At 41.0% G+C, this 18,188-nt stretch overlaps 2 protein-coding genes across 2 annotated transcripts; one reads left to right on the top strand and one right to left on the bottom strand.

Moving 5' to 3' along the window:
• Nucleotides 1-1,560: 1,560 nt before the first annotated feature.
• Nucleotides 1,561-2,571, top strand: LOC108161554. Its single transcript, XM_017295837.2, has 3 exons — nt 1,561-1,658; nt 1,716-2,088; nt 2,167-2,571. Exons 1-3 carry the CDS (start codon nt 1,591-1,593, stop codon nt 2,371-2,373), a joined length of 648 nt encoding a protein of 215 aa, XP_017151326.1. The 5' UTR covers nt 1,561-1,590; the 3' UTR covers nt 2,374-2,571.
• A 12,016-nt stretch (nt 2,572-14,587) lies between these two features.
• LOC108161139 lies at nt 14,588-18,188 on the bottom strand. The gene has a single exon (XM_017295361.2). The coding sequence runs from the start codon at nt 18,153-18,155 to the stop codon at nt 14,691-14,693; it is 3,465 nt and encodes a 1,154-aa protein (XP_017150850.1). The 5' UTR covers nt 18,156-18,188; the 3' UTR covers nt 14,588-14,690.

Here is an 18,188-nt window from a genome sequence, read left to right as displayed (position 1 = left end):
TTTTAATGTGCGTGGAAAGCGACGGCAGCAGCGAGAACTAACTGAACAACAAGCATAAAACAAAAAGGTTGAAAGAAACTGCGAGCTATGCGAACAGCGGAATGCCCTATAAACAGTTTTATCTCTATTCATACTGCCAGAAGCGAATTTAAACGGATTTATCCCTGCTTTAACATGCTACGTATTCGCATACATCACATAATATCGTGCATAATGTCCAATCTAAAGTACAAATTTTACTTTAAATCGTACCCGGATGTTCGAATTTCAGATTTCATTCAAAGTGCCTTCTAAAAGTATACCAAAAATACGTGAAACACTAAAATACTCTATTGTTTCAGAGGCCTATGCTTACAAGACAACAAAAACACTCGTAAAAAACCAGAGCCCAGATAAAAGGAGAGTACAACAGAACCAAAAGAGAGAGGGCCAAGTGGGGCTGTGCTCGTACTGGTTGTGTTGTCACTGTTTAGTTAGTAGTGGTTATTTATGTGCCATTAGCAAGTACCAAAACGCATTTGGAGGCTGGGTAAGGAGCGGGCCTACTCCTCTCGATTTATGCTCCAACCGGCACGGCCAAAATGGTTCATAAATTCTGGCTGCGTGCCGAAAAGTGTGCAACTGGTTTCAATATTTCGGCGGCTCTTATTATCAACAGCAATCATTTATACCTCTCGGTGCTATTCCTCTTCTTGTGCTTCTTTTTTACACATATACACACATACACACACATACTCGAGAGTCTCATTGTCGAGGCTTGGGCCTGTTTTATCGGCGTTTGTTTTACTTCCGACATCGGAACCAGAAACGGAAATTTCTCATTTCAGTACATTTCCGCCTCGCGCGCGCACACACACACAGACAGACGAGAGTGGTTGGTGGAGACAAAGGGGGGAGGAGTGTGAGAAACATATGCAGAACGTATTCATAATGTGGTGGATAGGGTACGAGTACGTCGGGTTCGCCTTCAAATGAAAAATAAACAAGGGAATCGTATCCAAAGGGAGGGCCAGAAACATTCATTGTAACAAATATGCCAGTATTAGAAACGATAAAAGGATACAAGCCAGGAGCTAGGAGAAAAGAGAAAGCAGAACGGAGAGGGGGCAACGAGAAAAAGCACAGAAAATCGCCAGCAAAATGTTTTAAAAACTGCCAAAGGCGTAATTTTTCCTTTCATGTCTTCCCTTTTGTCTTTGGCTCAGGAATTTTCCCAGAACTTTGACTTGATATTGCGAATGATGGAGGAGGGTCTCGGGGCCAAAGTCGGAGTCGGAGTCGAAGAGTCGGGGCTAGTAGGTCGATGGCAGTTGACATCGGTTTGTTGTCTTGCATGTTTCCCTATTGTTTATTGTAATTTCCCCTTTGTTGTTCATTTACGAGTATGTCATTGTGTTACTGTGATTTGTGGACACGAATAGGTGGATAAGAGTATTTCAACCTCGATGGGAACACTGACCAACATCGAGTATATGACTATGGCATTTGAAATGGTTTTAATCAATTTTTACATTTGTATCTAACATCTACATATTTTTGGGTCAAAAAACCAAAAATTCAAAGTACTCAAATTTATTCATCTAGTGCTCTATGAGGTATTTTATCACAATGTCAGTTTCGGAATCTAGAAAAATCAGTATCTCGCAACACATCGGCAGGTGAACACAAAATTAAAACAAAACCAAGTAAGAAATAATTTCTTCATTATTTTGTAGAATGAATTCAGATATAGATCTAAGCTCTGAGGAGTACCAAGAACCCTGCAACACACTCTCAACGGAGTTCACAACCATTGAGGATGCGCCTCTAACCACCTCAACCCCGATCCGCACTACAGGTGTGATCGGTGTGCTTCCCCGTGTTTCAGTGGCCATTGACTCGCCATTTTTATGTCGCATACCACGATCTCTAGCTCACATCAAGGGTCGGCAAGGTGCACCTTCGCACCCTTTCAGTGGCTACGCCTCTCCGTTTTTTCCTCGCATACCCAGAAAATTTGAACACATCAAGGGACGACCAGGTATAAGAATGACCCGAGGTTTTTATCAGAACACAAGTGATACTACCAAAACAGTTGGCCATGAGCACGTGAGTAAAAGTCTGGAAAACCAGCGGTAAAAAAAGAATTTTTAAATTAAACCTATTGTACATAATGATTTCACTCAGATGTTTGAAGCTGAAGTGATAGACGAGGAAGTTTTTGGATCAGCCGTGGAAGCCCTTGGGTCGGCAGTTGGAGTCCTTGGAACAACTATGACATTCCTTGGATCAGCTACTGGTTCGGAGGAGCAGCAGGTGGTAGAGCCACAAGCCGAGCCGGAGGCGGAGAACACGGCAGATAAAAAAGGCAGATACCTGTGTTCTATATCATAAGTTAAACCAAATATCTGTTAAAGAAGACACGAAACTGTTGCTGCTGTTGCTTATAATACCACATAGTGGGCTACAAAAACCTGACATTGACTTAAAGAACAAACGGAACAGTTGCTGCTGTTGATCATAATACCACATAATGTACTTTAAAATCCTGACATTAACTTTGGCGCTGCAGTCATTAAATAAAATATTATATATATAATAGGCCCCGACTCTCAATATCAAAGATGTCAAGGGTCTCCAGAATTTGGCGTTAATTTGACACGTAGCTTGGTATTAGGGATTGTCCGATCCATTCATTCGCCCACCTGTACAACTCTTTTCTTTCTGTTGCCAAGAACATCCACTTGAGTGAGTTTCTGGGCGAAACGAATTCAATTTGCATATTTCGTGAGAAGAACGATCCGGAGAACAAAAAGTGTGGCACAGAAGAGAAATGAATGCCTGGCGCTAATTACAAGAATTTATTGAAATCAAAAGTGTCGACTGGTGGAGTGTGAGGAAAGCAAAATAATGGGAGTGGGCGGTGGAAATGGTCTTTTCCCCTCCTCGGGTCGGAGAACGGGTCTTTTGGGCTCCAATTATTGACACTTGACCAAACGGCCAAGCGACCAAAATGGTAATTTCTTTTAAAAACTTTGCGAACAATTTTTGTTGGAAAGAATTTGCTCTGATACTTTTTCTTCTGTTTTTGGGTCATTTTTGTTTGAAGCTAACGAAGTAATGAAAGTGCTGGGACGAACAGAAAAGTTTTCGATTTCAGTGCTTTTACAAATTGGCATTAATTAATTTTCAATGTTTTTTTCCGCTTTTTTTTTGGTCGCGTACTTGAGAGTTTTTTGGCAAATTGCATTTGGTTTTTAATGAAAAATATTTAGCAATTTGTAGGGCTAAGAAGAACAATGAAGAGGACTCGGAGCTGGCATTATATTCCTAATCCCACAAAAACCAGCTTTACGGTACGGAAAACTCAATTAAACGCTTAAAACAGTAAAATATACATATAGTTAAATATCCGCAACTCTAAATTTAGTTTTTAAAAAAGATTTTATTTTTAGTACTTAATTTCTTTATGTCACAAGATTGGTTGAATTCGCCGACTTAACTTTACGTCTGCTTGTCTCAAACGGAACTGATCTCTCTCTGCTGCTGGCTAGTTTCCATGAGCCCTTCTCTTGGAACTCCCGACTCTGGCTTCGGGCGTTGCTTTCCTCGGCTGCATCTTCGTGTCGGTGGCGTACGTGCCTGGATCGATATTTGGGGATGCGTCGGCTTTGATGAAAGGCATCCACTGCTGGCGATCGGTGTTGCATTACATGACGGAGCTAGGAATGTGATACTGCTTGGTTTTATGTCTAGCTTTGATTGGTCCTCATGAGTGGCGTGATTCTAAAGAATCGATTTCTCGAGGGTGGCTTGATTCTAATGTTGATGAAACAATGTGGTCCATTGTTTATATTATGGGGGGCCCTAGCTTGGAGTATGGGAAGAAACAGTTATTGATTCTTGAGTGGGGTCCTGTTACTTGTGTGGATGGGGTGGATGAATTGTACATAAACATAATGTGTATGGGATGTGGGGAATTATGGATATGTCACTATATGTATGTACACCTGTAAATACGAGTACTAGTAATATTCTTAAACCGGATGAATACTTTTTCAATTAAAACCATCCCCGAGGTAGAGCCACATGGAGAATAACATGTTTTGTGTATTTTTCCCCCTTTTTTGGATTTTCCGAGCTGCAAAATATAATCTTTCATTTCGGCGGAACCCTTTCCCTTGAACTGTGCGAGTCATATAAATAATTCCTTTTCATTATATTTTTATACAAAATTTCGCGCGTGTTCATTTTTTTTATCTTCTTGCGGTTGGCCTTGTGCCTAATATGAATTTTATGCAAAAAGCGCTTTGGTTAGGTGTGGATGGGGATGTTCATGGGCTCTAGAGAGGTAGGAAGAAGCCTGGCTTTGGCCGTAATGCGTACCAGGTTGTGTTACCCTTTTTTACCTCGGCGTGTGGCATTAAAAAATTTAATGTTGTTATTATGGCACGCGAAACTGTTGAAAGATATTCGCGGAAGAATGTTAGAGAAATAAAAAAATTAAATTGTTCCCTCATTTATGAGGCTAGCAAGTTTTTTTTCCCCTCATTTATACCGTTAATAAGTTGGGTAAAAATTTGGAAAAGTTATTAAAAAGAAAAAAAGTCCATCCTCGGACGGTGAAAGCTTCCATTGTGTCTGGTTAAGTGCGTTTTGCTGGAGTCCCCATCGCTTCGTTGAGGTCTGGATATTTCGCTTAAAGTCTCAGTAGTAGTAGTCCGAATCGACTTAGACAGTATGCAGTTAAATATTGTATCGATATCGGTAACGTGTCGGGGTCACAACCTATTTCTCCTATATTTTGTATCAGTGGTACTATGAGTTTCATCCGATCATTGAATTAATGCTCTTTAAAATCGATAATCCCCAAGTTGTTCCCAAAGTTGCGGCAATTCTTTACCATCATGCCCAACATTAGGAAATTTACAAACTGCTAGAAAACTTTTTTGTTGTTTTATTGCGACCAACGTCAGTTGGGCAAATATAAAAAACTTTTCAATACAGATATACATAGATACATATATATACATATATGAAAAAAGTGTCCAGCAAAGTCGTGTGGAGAAAAGTTTCCCCCGCAGAAAGGGGAGAAGGCTATAAACTTGAGTTTTCCGAGTGGTTTTTTGTTTTTCTCAACACGCTTCGCAGTTCGATGTGGTCAAGTTTAGCTCACTAAGCGAAACTAATGTCGAAGTGGCGAAGCGCGAAAAGAGTTGCTCCGCTCTGTCCTGCTCCGCTCCAGGGCCCTACGAGAGAAAATGTTGGAAAACTAAGAAAAATGAGACGATAATGGCTGCGATATTACTCCAAAAGCAGAGTGCTCTCGGCTCCTCATAAAGAAGTTGGTTTTATTACACAAAACTTCGACCCAGGACCAGCGAAACCAAATTCGCTAATCATCGGAACTGACTTTGCTAATAGTATCCGTAGATAAAGGTGAAACAGATACCTACACACGTATCTATATCCCGACCAAGGACATAAATCATTTTGTGTAAAAATAGAATTCGATTTGAATGAATACGGCAAACAAACCGATAAATAGAATTCATCAGGGCCAGGCCGTCGCAAACAATGCACAATAATAAATAATACTAGAACTTGCTTTTGTATTTGATTTCAAAAGGGCCCCGCCCCCCGATCAATGGAAGTGTGGCTTCAAGACCTCTTCATTCCTGTTCGCCTTTGTTTTGTCCACTTCTGGCCACATTGACAATTTGGCGGAAAATTCGAGCACGTGGAGCAGCTGAATTTTATTGATGATTTTGACAATTGTCGGCAATGTCAAAAGTCTGAAAGAAATGACGAAATGGCTTTTGGTACTTTGACTTTGCGTGGGTGTCAAAGAATTCTGTCTTTTGGTGTATACTTACGAGAGTACCCATATTTTACATTGGTTGTCGAAGGTATTCCATTTTGCTTTGATCCCTTTTCCAGCTATATTTAAATTATGAAGCGCCTTTCCTCCGAAAGTCTCAAATTCCTTAGCATAACCCCATCTTTGGGCCATATGTGACACGGTGAGGGCAGCAAACAGGAGGTCCAAAGAATAAGAGTACGAGTACGAGTAGAGATGCGAAGCAAAAACGAATGCCACATATTTGCGGAACATAAATTTCCAACGCCAAAAGTCAAAAACATACCATTTTTACCATATTTTCTCCTTCTCTCGACACTCCCAAGATGATGCACGGCAAGCCTAAATGTTTTTCATAAAGCCTCTCAGAGCTGAGGTTGTGGGCCAGCTTTATGTATATCCAACATGCTAATGCCAAGCCACTAAAACACACATTTTGCTTCCCGGCACAAGAAAAGAATCGCCAGCTAAATTGAAAAGGACGCAGTCAGGGTTCCGCGCAAGTTTTTTAAATAAATCTGGAACAGCTGGCACTGCGGCATGGAGGCAAAGGCACAGAAATATCCAAGAAAATGGAGAGTAAAGGTAGCTTGCAAGATTGCAAAGGTACAAAACTTCTCGGCTGACAGCATTGCAAACAAAAAAAATGTTCAAACAAACTGCAAAAAGAAAACGCATCAGAAAATGTTTAATTGTTCAATTATGTTGAAATGCCAATTAATTCAATTAGTTTTAGAGCCAAATGTGAACATTTTAATCTTGAGTTGACTGTGAATATTTTCTATGAAAATATCCTTGAGGGTTTCGGCCTGTTGAGGGAATCTTCACCTCCTAAGTAAACGTACTTTAGAGCGGCATTAGTTTCGCCTTTACACCTTTCGTTAGGGCTTACTTAAAGAAAATGTTTCCTATAGAATAGAAAGGGACAGAAAAGTCCTTCCATTCACTCAAACTCTCAAGGAAATCCCCTCAATTATGGTAGCACATTACAAGCTAATAATATAAACTAAAGGATAAACCTTAGCAATGTGACGAGAAAATATACATATATATGAAAGGCAGGCCCAAATGCCATCAAAATTGCTGCCAGAGTGACTCAATTGAAAGTCCTGAGGGCTCACACGGCTTTAAGCCGACAAAGAGAAAAGCTCACACGCGCATATCAGTTTTGAGAGGATGTACCCGATTCTAAGGACTTTCTTGGGTGCTGTATAGAAATATAAATAACAAAAAAAAAGAAGACGCTCAACTGAATTTAAGCGCTTTTCAAATACGCCTTCAAGCACCACGCAGCCCGTGCCCCAAGTCTCCACTTAACGCATTTATGTTGAGAACGTGATATAATAAAGAGAAACAGGCGAAAAAGAGAGAAATTCTGTCAAAAAAAAGCAAAAGGAAAACCATCTAAATCCCTCACAGCAGACTTAGTTATTCCACTGCCTTCTGACTATCAATATCAGCGATTCTGGGTAACCCTTTGCACCAATATTACTCATACACTGGACCACGCCCCACGCCCCACGCCCAATTCTCAGTGTTCCCCAATCCGCCCGCGCTTCTGTCCCAGCCAAATCAAGTCAAACGCGGCGCACAAAAATATGCTATAGAAATTTTTTCGCACCCTTAGCGAATGCCTCGCCTCGCAAATTGAATTGAAATTCGATGGCACTTTAGCCTTCGATGGGGTGGAGATGGGGAAGCGGATGGGAGAATGGGGACGGTGACGGGGACGGAGATGTGTACGGAGGCGGAGAAGGTCTCGTCAGGTCTTTTGGGGCATGTCTTGTGCTTGTCTATATTAAGGTCTCTCAAGCTCAGCATCATCCTCATCAGCATCATCAGCATCATCATCATCGCCAACATCATGCGAAGGGGCGCATTAGGCGCAAATTTTCGAGTGCCTTTTCAAGGATAAACGTAAATTTTATTAGTTTTTTTATGCCCCTCCGATTCCGCCATTGCATTAGCGAAAATTAGTCAGGCCAGCAACAACTCAAAGGTTATTTGAGAAATCCATGTTTTATATCCCCCAGCTCCAGTATATGCCTCTTGTAGTTTAAAGTTTAAAATTGATTGCTGAAATATTAGAGAAGAACCCCTTCCCCAGAACAGCTCGTATTGAACAAGGTAATCGAATACGTACGTTTATATTGTACATGCTCGTGTGAGGTTAGCCTCTTGACAGAGCCCATCTTTGGAATTTAATAAAACCCAAGCGAGTGGAAATTTGAATGAGCCTGGGCTTATCTTCGAACAGGCTCTGTCAATATTGAACAAGATAGCACTGTTCCTGTATCGTTGCCTCCTGCTGCTGTCGCCAACATCCGAGCCCACCCTCACTCATCAGCAATCAAATAACGCATCTCAAAATGAAATCCAATAAAATAGTAAACATATAAAATTTAATAAACTCGAAAATGTCAGGAAATTAAAAATGGAATCTGTGCAAATAAATTGCACAACATATCGAGCAATATGTGGGCAAAGGGAAGAGTGAATACAAACAGATTTTATGTATGGAAAGTCAAATACTCTTTGAGGGTGGACTAAGATACATGGTCTTTTCCATGGATTTAATGTATTGGATTTTATTTCAGTGCAGAATTTATTTACCTTTAAGGGTAGGTTTTTAATAAGTTCTTTGAAATTAGCTACTACAATACTCGTGGAAAAGGGATTTTTCTATGATTCTATATTCTGTTCTTCGGAAACATTCAAAATTCTAGCTGCTCGAACAATTTGCCAGACAAGCAAAAGTGTTGACAGTTGAGCAAAAAATGGAGCCGCCTTCAAACGGAATCCAAATTAACGCAATGTAATTTGACATTTTCGCATGTCAAATTCAACAGAAACTTTGTCCTACCATCATTTAATGAATCGCAGGGGTACATTTTAGTCGTTTTTTATGCCATGTTCTTTTTAATGAATTTCCTTCGAGACAAGCATTGGAAATGTCGCCTGGTGCGTGATTAAAGAAAATTGATATTGGATTTTCAAATGTACGCTTGACATTTATTGGACAGTCGAAGGGGACTTGAAGATAGAAAGGTTGAGCAACTGCTATCCTCGGAGATTTGTATTTCTCAAGAGAACTCCAGTGAGTTCCCTATGAATATTTTTTATTGGTTAAATCTATAAAAGAGTTGACTCAATCGCAAAGCAAACACCTTGAAACAACCTTCCCGTTGGGAAGCCCCAAATCAACACTTTACACCCTATTGAAAATAAAACTAAGCTGACAATTGTACATATGGGAAGGAAACATACACTCGCACAGAATCATGGGGGACAAAAAATTTGTAGCATAGATTAAGGAGCTGTCCTCGCTTACATATCCGAGTCCACCAGCCAAGCGCTCGGCAAATACAGGAAAATTCCAACTAAAACTAAGCACACGCATCGAGAGCCAGATCCAGAGAACGAGAGGGGGACAGGGGGACAGAGGGACAGAGCAAACATTACAATTACAGTTTTGCGGACAGTTTTCCTTTTGCAATTGTGAAATTTATTACGTTCACGCAGTGTGCACCAAGACGTTTGCCTTGCACTCCTTCAGCTGGAAAGGATTGGATTGGGTAGGGATGTGAATGTGAATGTGAATGGGAGAGAAGCCAACCGTGTGACAACTAAACATTGAGAACAAATTCACACCGCTGACAGGTGGCGCAAATTTTAAGCGAGAAAAGCAACAAACTTTACAGGGGATTTGTTAGGTTTATTTCACAATTTTGATTGCATTTTGGGTTCTTCTTAAAGTCCAGACTTTATGCTGATTGTTCGCTAGCTGCAATCCACCTCGCAGTAATCTGGTCTGAGATAGTAGCAGAAATTATGGTTGGCTTCTAAGCATTTGTGAAATCGTTAGTTCCTAACTCCCCACATATTAGGTACACACTTCAAAGTTATGCACCTTAAGAGTCAAGTTACCTTTGCCATTCTCAATTGAGATTTATTGTGGTGAACCGCAAAAATTTTACGAGAGCATATGCGTCAAGCTGATGGGCAGCAGCAGCCCCTTCAAATGGAGTTGTAAATGTGAAGCACTTAATTTACCTGAAGCGGGCAGGGGATGCGTTTGGATGGGAACAAAAAAGTTTTGTGGGGCAACTAGGGGAAAGTTTTGATAAGCCCGGTTAAAGGAAGAGCAAAAGTTGTGGGACGAGAAGTCCCGGAGATACAAGGGATGATGAAGGGTTTCTCACAAAATTGTTTCGAGTTCATTTATTATCTAAGCGAGCCGAAGAACTAAATGCAGATATCTCGCTAGTGAGCATAACTTAAATCAGTCTTAAATATCAAGTAGCTAATGAAAAGTAATAATTAGCCCCGCATGAAATAGTTTAAATCCGCTAACAATGCAAAAAATTGAATCATCCAAACATTCCCATGAACTTTTTATCAGTTACCAAGAAAAGAACCGGCTGAAGCCGTACAATATAATCCACAATATCTTTCTGCTGAACGGTTAATTGAAGGAAGAGTTAATTTATTAAATAATACTAGTCGAATTGGATAATATCCGGTAGGATAAACAGCTCTAATTTAAGAACCACTTGCCATCGAAAAAGATTTTAGCTGGTTTTAGTTATCCGAAAAGCCTCCTATGGCTTAACCAGCCTTATTATAGTCAACCGCCCATTAATGAAATCTCCAGAGAGAAACATATGTGTGTGCTTTGTGTATCTATGTGTCTCTCTGTTCGTAAATAAGTATGCGTGGCAAGCAAGCAGCTGAAATTTATATGCCACAAGATGCACACAGCGGGAAGGAGTGAGGATAATCCGAAGCGATAGCAACTGAAGTGTAGACGATGCCAATGACTTGTCCTCTCCATGCAGGCTCTGCCACCCCAGCCCCTTGGCCCGACTGACGCTGATTGATTTGAATAAACGCGCGCATATTTATCAAATTAGCCACAAGCCACGGAGGGAGACATATAGCCTCTGCCGAGATGTGAATGTGGATGTAGATGCGGATATGGATCTGGATGGGGTAACTACTCGTACATATAGACACATTCATGGCTCGCACAAAGTGTCATCAACTAATCAAGCAGCGGGCGAGGAGGAGCAGAGGAAGAAATGGACAGATGAAATGAAGATGAATCTTTTGTGGTCAGTGAAGGCATAAATTTCAACAAAGAAAGATACAGAGAGAGAGCGAGTGGGAGAGGAACAAACTTAAGCGGTGAAAAGTACAAACATCATAATAAATAGGCGCATCAAATTGATAAAATGTTGAGCATTTCTGCCTGAATTTGATTTAAATGCCCTGCCATAAATCAATAAATAAATGAATAAATATTACATCCTTTGTTCGCAGTCCTCACCCTCACCCCGTAATAAATAATACTCGTATTGTCTGAGCGAGATTTCGCCACAATTTCGCGCTGTCCATTAGCGCATGGCATGAATAAACAGCCGGATCCGGAGCCGTAGCCAGAACCACATTGTCCGGCTGAGACCATTAACGTGCTTTGTTTAGTCGGGGAAATAATAATAATAAAATGGGTTAAGTCTTTCTCTTCCTTTCCGACAGAAATTTTAATATTTGCTTAGCGCCTTTTTAATGCATTTCCTAAGATTTCACTCTGTAAGCAGCTGCCAGGCGGAGGTTTAATAAAAACTTCGCTAAAATATAACATTGAGAGACGCAGCACTGGACAAGGGTTAAGCTGGAACAGAGAGAGAAAGAAAGAGAGAGCGAGGTAACGAGCGAGCCAGAAAGCGAGAGAAGCCAAAAGCGGGTCCATAATTTTGAATAATTTTGTTATTTATTTCTTTATTTTTCGGCCAAGGAGCAGCACCCACAAAAGGAAGCCCAACAATAAAACCAAGCCCTGGAAGAGGGGCGGGCGTCTGGTTGATGGGGCTCTGCCGTATATTTTCATTAAAACCCATATTATTTAACGGTCTTTTGGGGGCGAAAAACTGTTAAAGTATTTTCCGTCTAATTAAACGGGTGAGCCCATATACATACATATACAAGAAAAAGTTGTGTTTGATGGCAAAGTTTTCCACCAACTGCATAAAACACAAATCAAATGTAACCAAAAACTTCCCCCGTCTTTTCCATTTTTGCCACAAGCAAAGACTAAGCGTTTGTCAGGGGACGTGCGAAACAATAAAACAGAGAATTACATTAAATAATTCAATTTAGTTTAACAGAAACTAAGAAAACGAAACAAAACCAAAAAAACAAAAACAAAAAAAGGAAAACATAATGTAAAATAATGCTAACGAAACGATAAACGAGGTCACTGCACGGTGGCGTATACGTAATTTCAGCCCACACGACCAGGGGGAGGCAATAACAAAACTACAACTACAAAATAAAGGGAAATACCAAAAATGCCTTTTTATTGAAATTTATTGGAAAAGTTTCGACTTCCCATCCACATCTGCCCCACACTCTCACATATTTCAATTAGTTTCAATTTGGCTAAAATCCGAACAAAAAGCTATTTCCAAAATATACGTATAAGAACAACAATTTCAGTCATACAATAGATTTTTGATTGCGGCAAATAATAGCATGGGTGGAATGGATGGATTATTGTTTAGGCTCTTAACAAAATACAATAATAATAATCGAATATTACGCATACGCACCATGTGCCCACTAAAAGGCAACCAACCCTTTCGATTATATAGCCATAGCCAAAGATATATTTACAGGCACACGTACATGCGTGTGTATCTATGGAAACATCCGTTGAGCGTTCAACGTTGGCCAGCTGCATTGGCCATCGAAACGGAAATGAGAACTCAACGCAGCGGAAATTTAATAACGACCAACAATTTAGCCATCTAGGGAGAAGGGCGACCAAGAGCGGCTGGCAGCAGCAGGAGCAGCAGGCGATCGTCCACAGTGTGGCCAGGAGGAGAAGGACATATTTATGCGGCCATTTTGAGTGACCGCACAACTGTGCGGCAGTCAACCCATAACCATTGCCAACAATCGCTCGACCACCGCACCACCGCGCCACCAGCCCAACCAGCTGCGACCACGCCCTCCAATTGTTGTTCATTGACAAATGACCATTTCATATGTGAAATGGCAATTCAATTGATTTCTCTGCGCCAAACCGTTTGCAATTGAAATGAAAATAGTTCAAATATGTTTCAGCCATTGCGGCCGCCCCCCATCGTTGTAATGAGAAGTATTTCATAAGGCCCCAGTCCTTGCTCCAGTCCCGTTCATAGTCCGAGATACAGCCACATAAATTGATCTGGGTGTACGAGTACGAGTATGGGCGAGAAAAACTGACAACAAATTGTCAATAACAATGTGTGGGTGGGGCGGCGGGCAGGCCACGGCGGAGAAATGTTGAAAGCCAAAACGGCAAATGGCATAGGAATTTATTGCCTAGAACAGTTCAAGTATGTCAACGGGCATAATAATAAATTTTATAGTTTAATTTGACATGGCGCACAATTCTGCTGAGCAGCCAAAGATATTGTCGTCAATGATATTGGATTGTCATAAATTTCCACAACTTTCATTTCTACAAAAGAAATAAAGAAAACGCTACAGAAAGCGATGCCGTGGCCAATACGGAACGAGAGCGATAGTGGCCCACAACTGAGATGTAACTGAATTCGAAAAAATAATATCAACAGGTAAGCGACTTCTGCGAAACCCTAAAAATATTTGTCAAACTAATGAAGGATATCTGATGAAGAAGCGTGCCTTCGCTGAGAAGCTGAGATGACAAATATAACACACAGTAAAAAAAATTTACTCGTTTATTATCTAAATCGCAACTGAGGAAAAACAATTTTGTGTGAAATTAATTTCCCTAATCAGCAGCTGCACAAGTCACCCAGAGAGTCACCCTGTCAAGAGCCTGTCAACCTTCCTCCTACCACTCCTTCGTGTGCTACCAATCAAGTTTATTAAATGCCTCCTGCCAGGATTCAATTATCTTCCTGACATTCTTTTTGAAGCCAGTTGTGTTTTATAATTCATCCAGCACACATGGCTAAAACGCAGAGATGACTTCGCCAGCTGTGTTTGTCAGATAACAAAGGAGCCCAGGACTCTGACACACAATACACACTCACCCTTTCCGAGTGGCCCCACAGTCCCCATTGTGCATTTCTTTGGCAAAGATTTGAGTGCTGATATATGTATGTATTTCCAAGCGGATTCTCGGAAAATTAAGTTATGCAGATGAGACCCATTATAAAAGTGTTGGCACAAGTTGTTAATAAAAATGTGAAAATGTGAAAAAGAGAACAGAAATTTGATTTAATTTGCGTCGAGTAATTACAATTGACACCAAGGCAAACTCTCAACTTGTGCTATCAACTGAGCTTCACAGAGCTGCACAGAGCAGAGCTGACGAGAGCCGTAAATTGCGTCTGCCCAAAGCTTAAGCCAAAAAGTAAATGTTCCTTTATTTACTTTCATTTAAACGAATTCAGAGTCGTCAGGAGAGTTCTTCCTTTTCACACTAGACCACAAAATAAAGAGAATTTGCATAACAAAAGGCAGTTCCAGCTGCTGCACCATGCAAATATTGCTAAGTCAATTCTTAATTTTCAATTAAAATCCAATTTATCAAATGACAAAGCGTCCAAAAAAGGTTCTTTGTTCTTCACCCTTTTTGCTGTTAATGAATTATAACTTGAGCGATAACGAGACGAATCTGATTGAGTTCAACTTGGGGAATATGTATATGTAGTCGTATTCGGTGTAATTCAGCAGCGAAACCCTGATACGCAATCGTTGAAGGCAAGTAAATCGTTTATTAAATACTTATATTATATTAACTAATATACATTAACAACTAAAGTGTATTCAACGAAAGTAATTCCAAAGCAAGCGGTGTTCCTGTTAAGTATCCTCAGGTCTTAAATTGTTTCGTCGTTCTCAAGAACGCATGGGTGTCGACAAAGCACAATACCTCTTTTCTGTTCTCGTAGAGTCCCTGGCTGTCTAATCTTCTGGCCAACAACTTAAGCGCTGGATATCCAGCAATATGCAAGCTCAACAGAAAATCGGATATCACCGCATATATTTCTTCTTCTAGTTCGTTGAGAGAATCGCAAGTTTTCTGACAGGATAAACGAAAATCGTGCAAACGGTTCGGCAAAATGGAGCCGACATAACTGTCATCACTTGCATAATCCATATAAATGTGAAACAGCCTGTAGAACTTCTGTTGGCGTCCTTCTAAGTCGAGGATGAGACTGAAGACTTTCTCCAAGTATACTCTGGACCTTTTTACAGTTTTCGTTTGAAAAGAGCCGAACTTGACCGCGTCCAGATAGATAACATTGGCCTCGAGCATTTCGTCTATGCTCCTGACCTTCTGAAGAGCCAGCTTGAGCTCGGCAAAAGCCTCGTCTAACACTTGGTGTAGAAGGAAGCTCTTCAAAACATCCATCAAGTCGAACAGAATGTCGATCAATTTATCGAAGTGGCACTGGACATGTTCCAAGCCCTTATTGTCCAGGAGGATATGTTTTCGAAAGTGCCAGTTTTGCCTCATAATCCTTTCGCAGAGTACATAGTAAGCATGATGGAACTTCCATAGACCGGGAAAGACCGACTCGTACTGCTTAACACTGTCCCCCAGTAATGCTTTCCAGTGGATAGGCAGCTTCCAATGCAGGACAAAACGGGACCAACACTTCGAACCTTCTGAATTGGCTTCCCCTACATATAGATCAGAAACTCGAATGGATAACATATTGCTCATCATAAAGTTCAATTGCTTGGTGTCGTAGAACTTTGCCTCCCCTTCCAGTACAGGTTCAAGTAATTCTATTAACTGCCTCACAAAGTGCATATCTCTTAGCAACAAGTATTTGTGTAGGTTTTGGAAAAGGTCCAGTGGAACTGGTGCATAGTCGTAAAGACATCTCATAACCTTACCACACACATCCGAGTGCAGCTCCGAAACGAGCTGAAAAAGTGGCTCCTGGTCTCTGTTCTGATAGAACTGCTGAAAGACGTCAAGCAGTCTGTAGTGTAGCTCTGTCGCTGATAAGAAAGTTTCTATGTTTGAGAACAGATATATTCTGGAGAACATATGGTGTCTACCTATGCTGATCATCAGCATGGATAGCTGACTATCGAAAAACATTGAGAAGGCTTCTGCCAGCTGAAAACGTTCCTGCCAAAATCGATCTGTGCTTAATGCTAAATTTTGAACAATAAAAAACTCGTCACAGCCCGATTCTGGGAGTTGACCCTTCCGCAACCAGCGGTTGAGCTTGATAAGTAGGTGGTTGCTTACTATCATCAACCAATTTTGCACTGTAGCCTCTGCCATATCCACTGTTTGAGCCAACTGATTGTAAAGCGATAGGACACAAGATTTGCTGTTCTGTACATTGACAATTAGGTTCAGAAGCACCTGAAACCTCTGCTGAAAGCCTCGAGTGCCCAAGAACAGACGAAGTAGACTTCCGCGGCTATTCACCTGTTGATTACAGAATTCATGGAATGAGTACAGATCCCCACGAATACATTCCGCCAGAGCTTGGTCACTTTTTGTTAGGCCCTGTTGGGCCAGCTCTTGCACCTTTAGCTTCAAGGATCGATACAAGGATCCGACATGGCCTAGGGCCAAAAGCAAATAGCACTCGCTGATGCTGTGCTGGTAATGCGGCGACCGAATCGGCAGTCGCGAATTCAAGGCGGACAATCTAAGATGGGCCGACTCAGAGCCGAGCAAACCATCGAGTGCGTCCCGATAGCGATCTTCATCCGTCAGCTCTTGGCCACCACGGTCTCTCAGCTGCCAGGCATCTCTCTCTGCACTGGTAAGTATCTCTGTCAGCTGACACTTTCCCACTATCGTCAACCAATCTGAGTAGGTGATGTCCTTGGGGAGTTCTTTCTTGATACTTCGCAGGTATATCTTTAGACGTGATAGAATTGAGGACATCTGTTCAGAAAGTACATTATCCTCATGTTCTGTTTTCTCATAGAACTGGTCCAACTGCTCAAATAAATTGGGAGCATTCAGATCCGTTGAGGGCCATTGATAGGTGGGATTTGACTTGAATAGTTTTAGAATATAACGTGGCGCCGCTATTATGTGGCGCTGATGTTGTAAATTCGAAGTGAATTCTGAAGATGCTTTTTGTTCCACGACGATTGTCGTGTTTTCCGAATAATCATGTAGTTCTTCGAAGTCCGTTTCAGATTTATGTCTTGGTGGAACTGCAGGAACTTTTGTATTGTCATTGTGTACTGTCAATCTGGACAAGGAATTACGTTCTTTCGTCAGAATGTATATTTTCCTCAATCCTGACGAAATATCTTCAAGATCATCGCTTAAAGAAAACAAATCTTCAGTCGTGTCTTGGAGGCATTTCTGGATCTGATCTGTGCTGGTTCTTCGAACAACTTTACCCATTATTGTCATATTTTGAATGAATTCCGATGCTAAAACTTTTGTTTGTTTCAGATGTTCCCACGATAAGTCCTCGTTTTTCTCCTGAAATTTACGAACAATCTCCTGCACTCCATTGGTTTTCTGATCAACAGGATCTATCGGAACAGACACTGCAACATTCACATGTGCACCCACAGATTCCTCTATTGGAGCATTCACATTAACATCAATAGGCAGAGAAATTCGTGTATCTATAAGAATATCCGAGGGCAAATCAACAGGCATTTCCTTTTGCAAATTCACAGGTAGCTCAAACGAAGCTTCAACGGGATCATTCCCATTAAAATTCACAGCATAATCCAAAGCATCATCCGTTCTACCAAAAACAGTATCTGCAACATCAGCATGTGAATCGAATTTTTCATTGCTGTGGACATTAACATTAGATTCCTGATCGGTCGCAGCATCAAGACGTGCCGTAATCTTTTCAATGTTGATGTGTAAGCGATCTATGCACTTTAAGCGGAAACTTAAAGATTCCTCAAAACCCATATCTTTTTTTCGATCCTCACCGAATAACTCGCAACATAGCTCGATGTATTTCATACGCTCTCGCTCGTCCGTATCTATGCTAACCAACTCCTTATAGAGATGCATAAAGATATGCTGCTCAGCCTCGTGTAGAAACTTTCCTTCAGCATCTGATTGCTCCTGCAGATCCTCGTAACGCAAGCGGATATCATTGAGCAGCACTCCTTCAATTGAATCATTGGTTGAGGTGTTCCTCTTAGAACTCTTGGCTAAGACTTGAAATATCTGGTGTACATTAGGGCGATAGTTTCCAAGGGTAACGCCCAACTCATAGATTCCCATAAAAATATCGTATTCTTCGATATCTGCAGATATCTTGCGTGATGATTGCTTCTTATCCATCTCGGGCTGAATGATATTTAGAGACATCTAGAACAATAATATTCATAAATCTTGAAAACG

The sequence above is a fragment of the Drosophila miranda genome, chromosome 4 (genome assembly GCF_003369915.1).
Source record: "Drosophila miranda strain MSH22 chromosome 4, D.miranda_PacBio2.1, whole genome shotgun sequence".
NCBI lineage: Eukaryota > Metazoa > Arthropoda > Insecta > Diptera > Drosophilidae > Drosophila > Drosophila miranda.
Note: the sequence above shows the minus strand (reverse complement) of the source record. Positions and strands in the feature narration are given on the sequence as shown.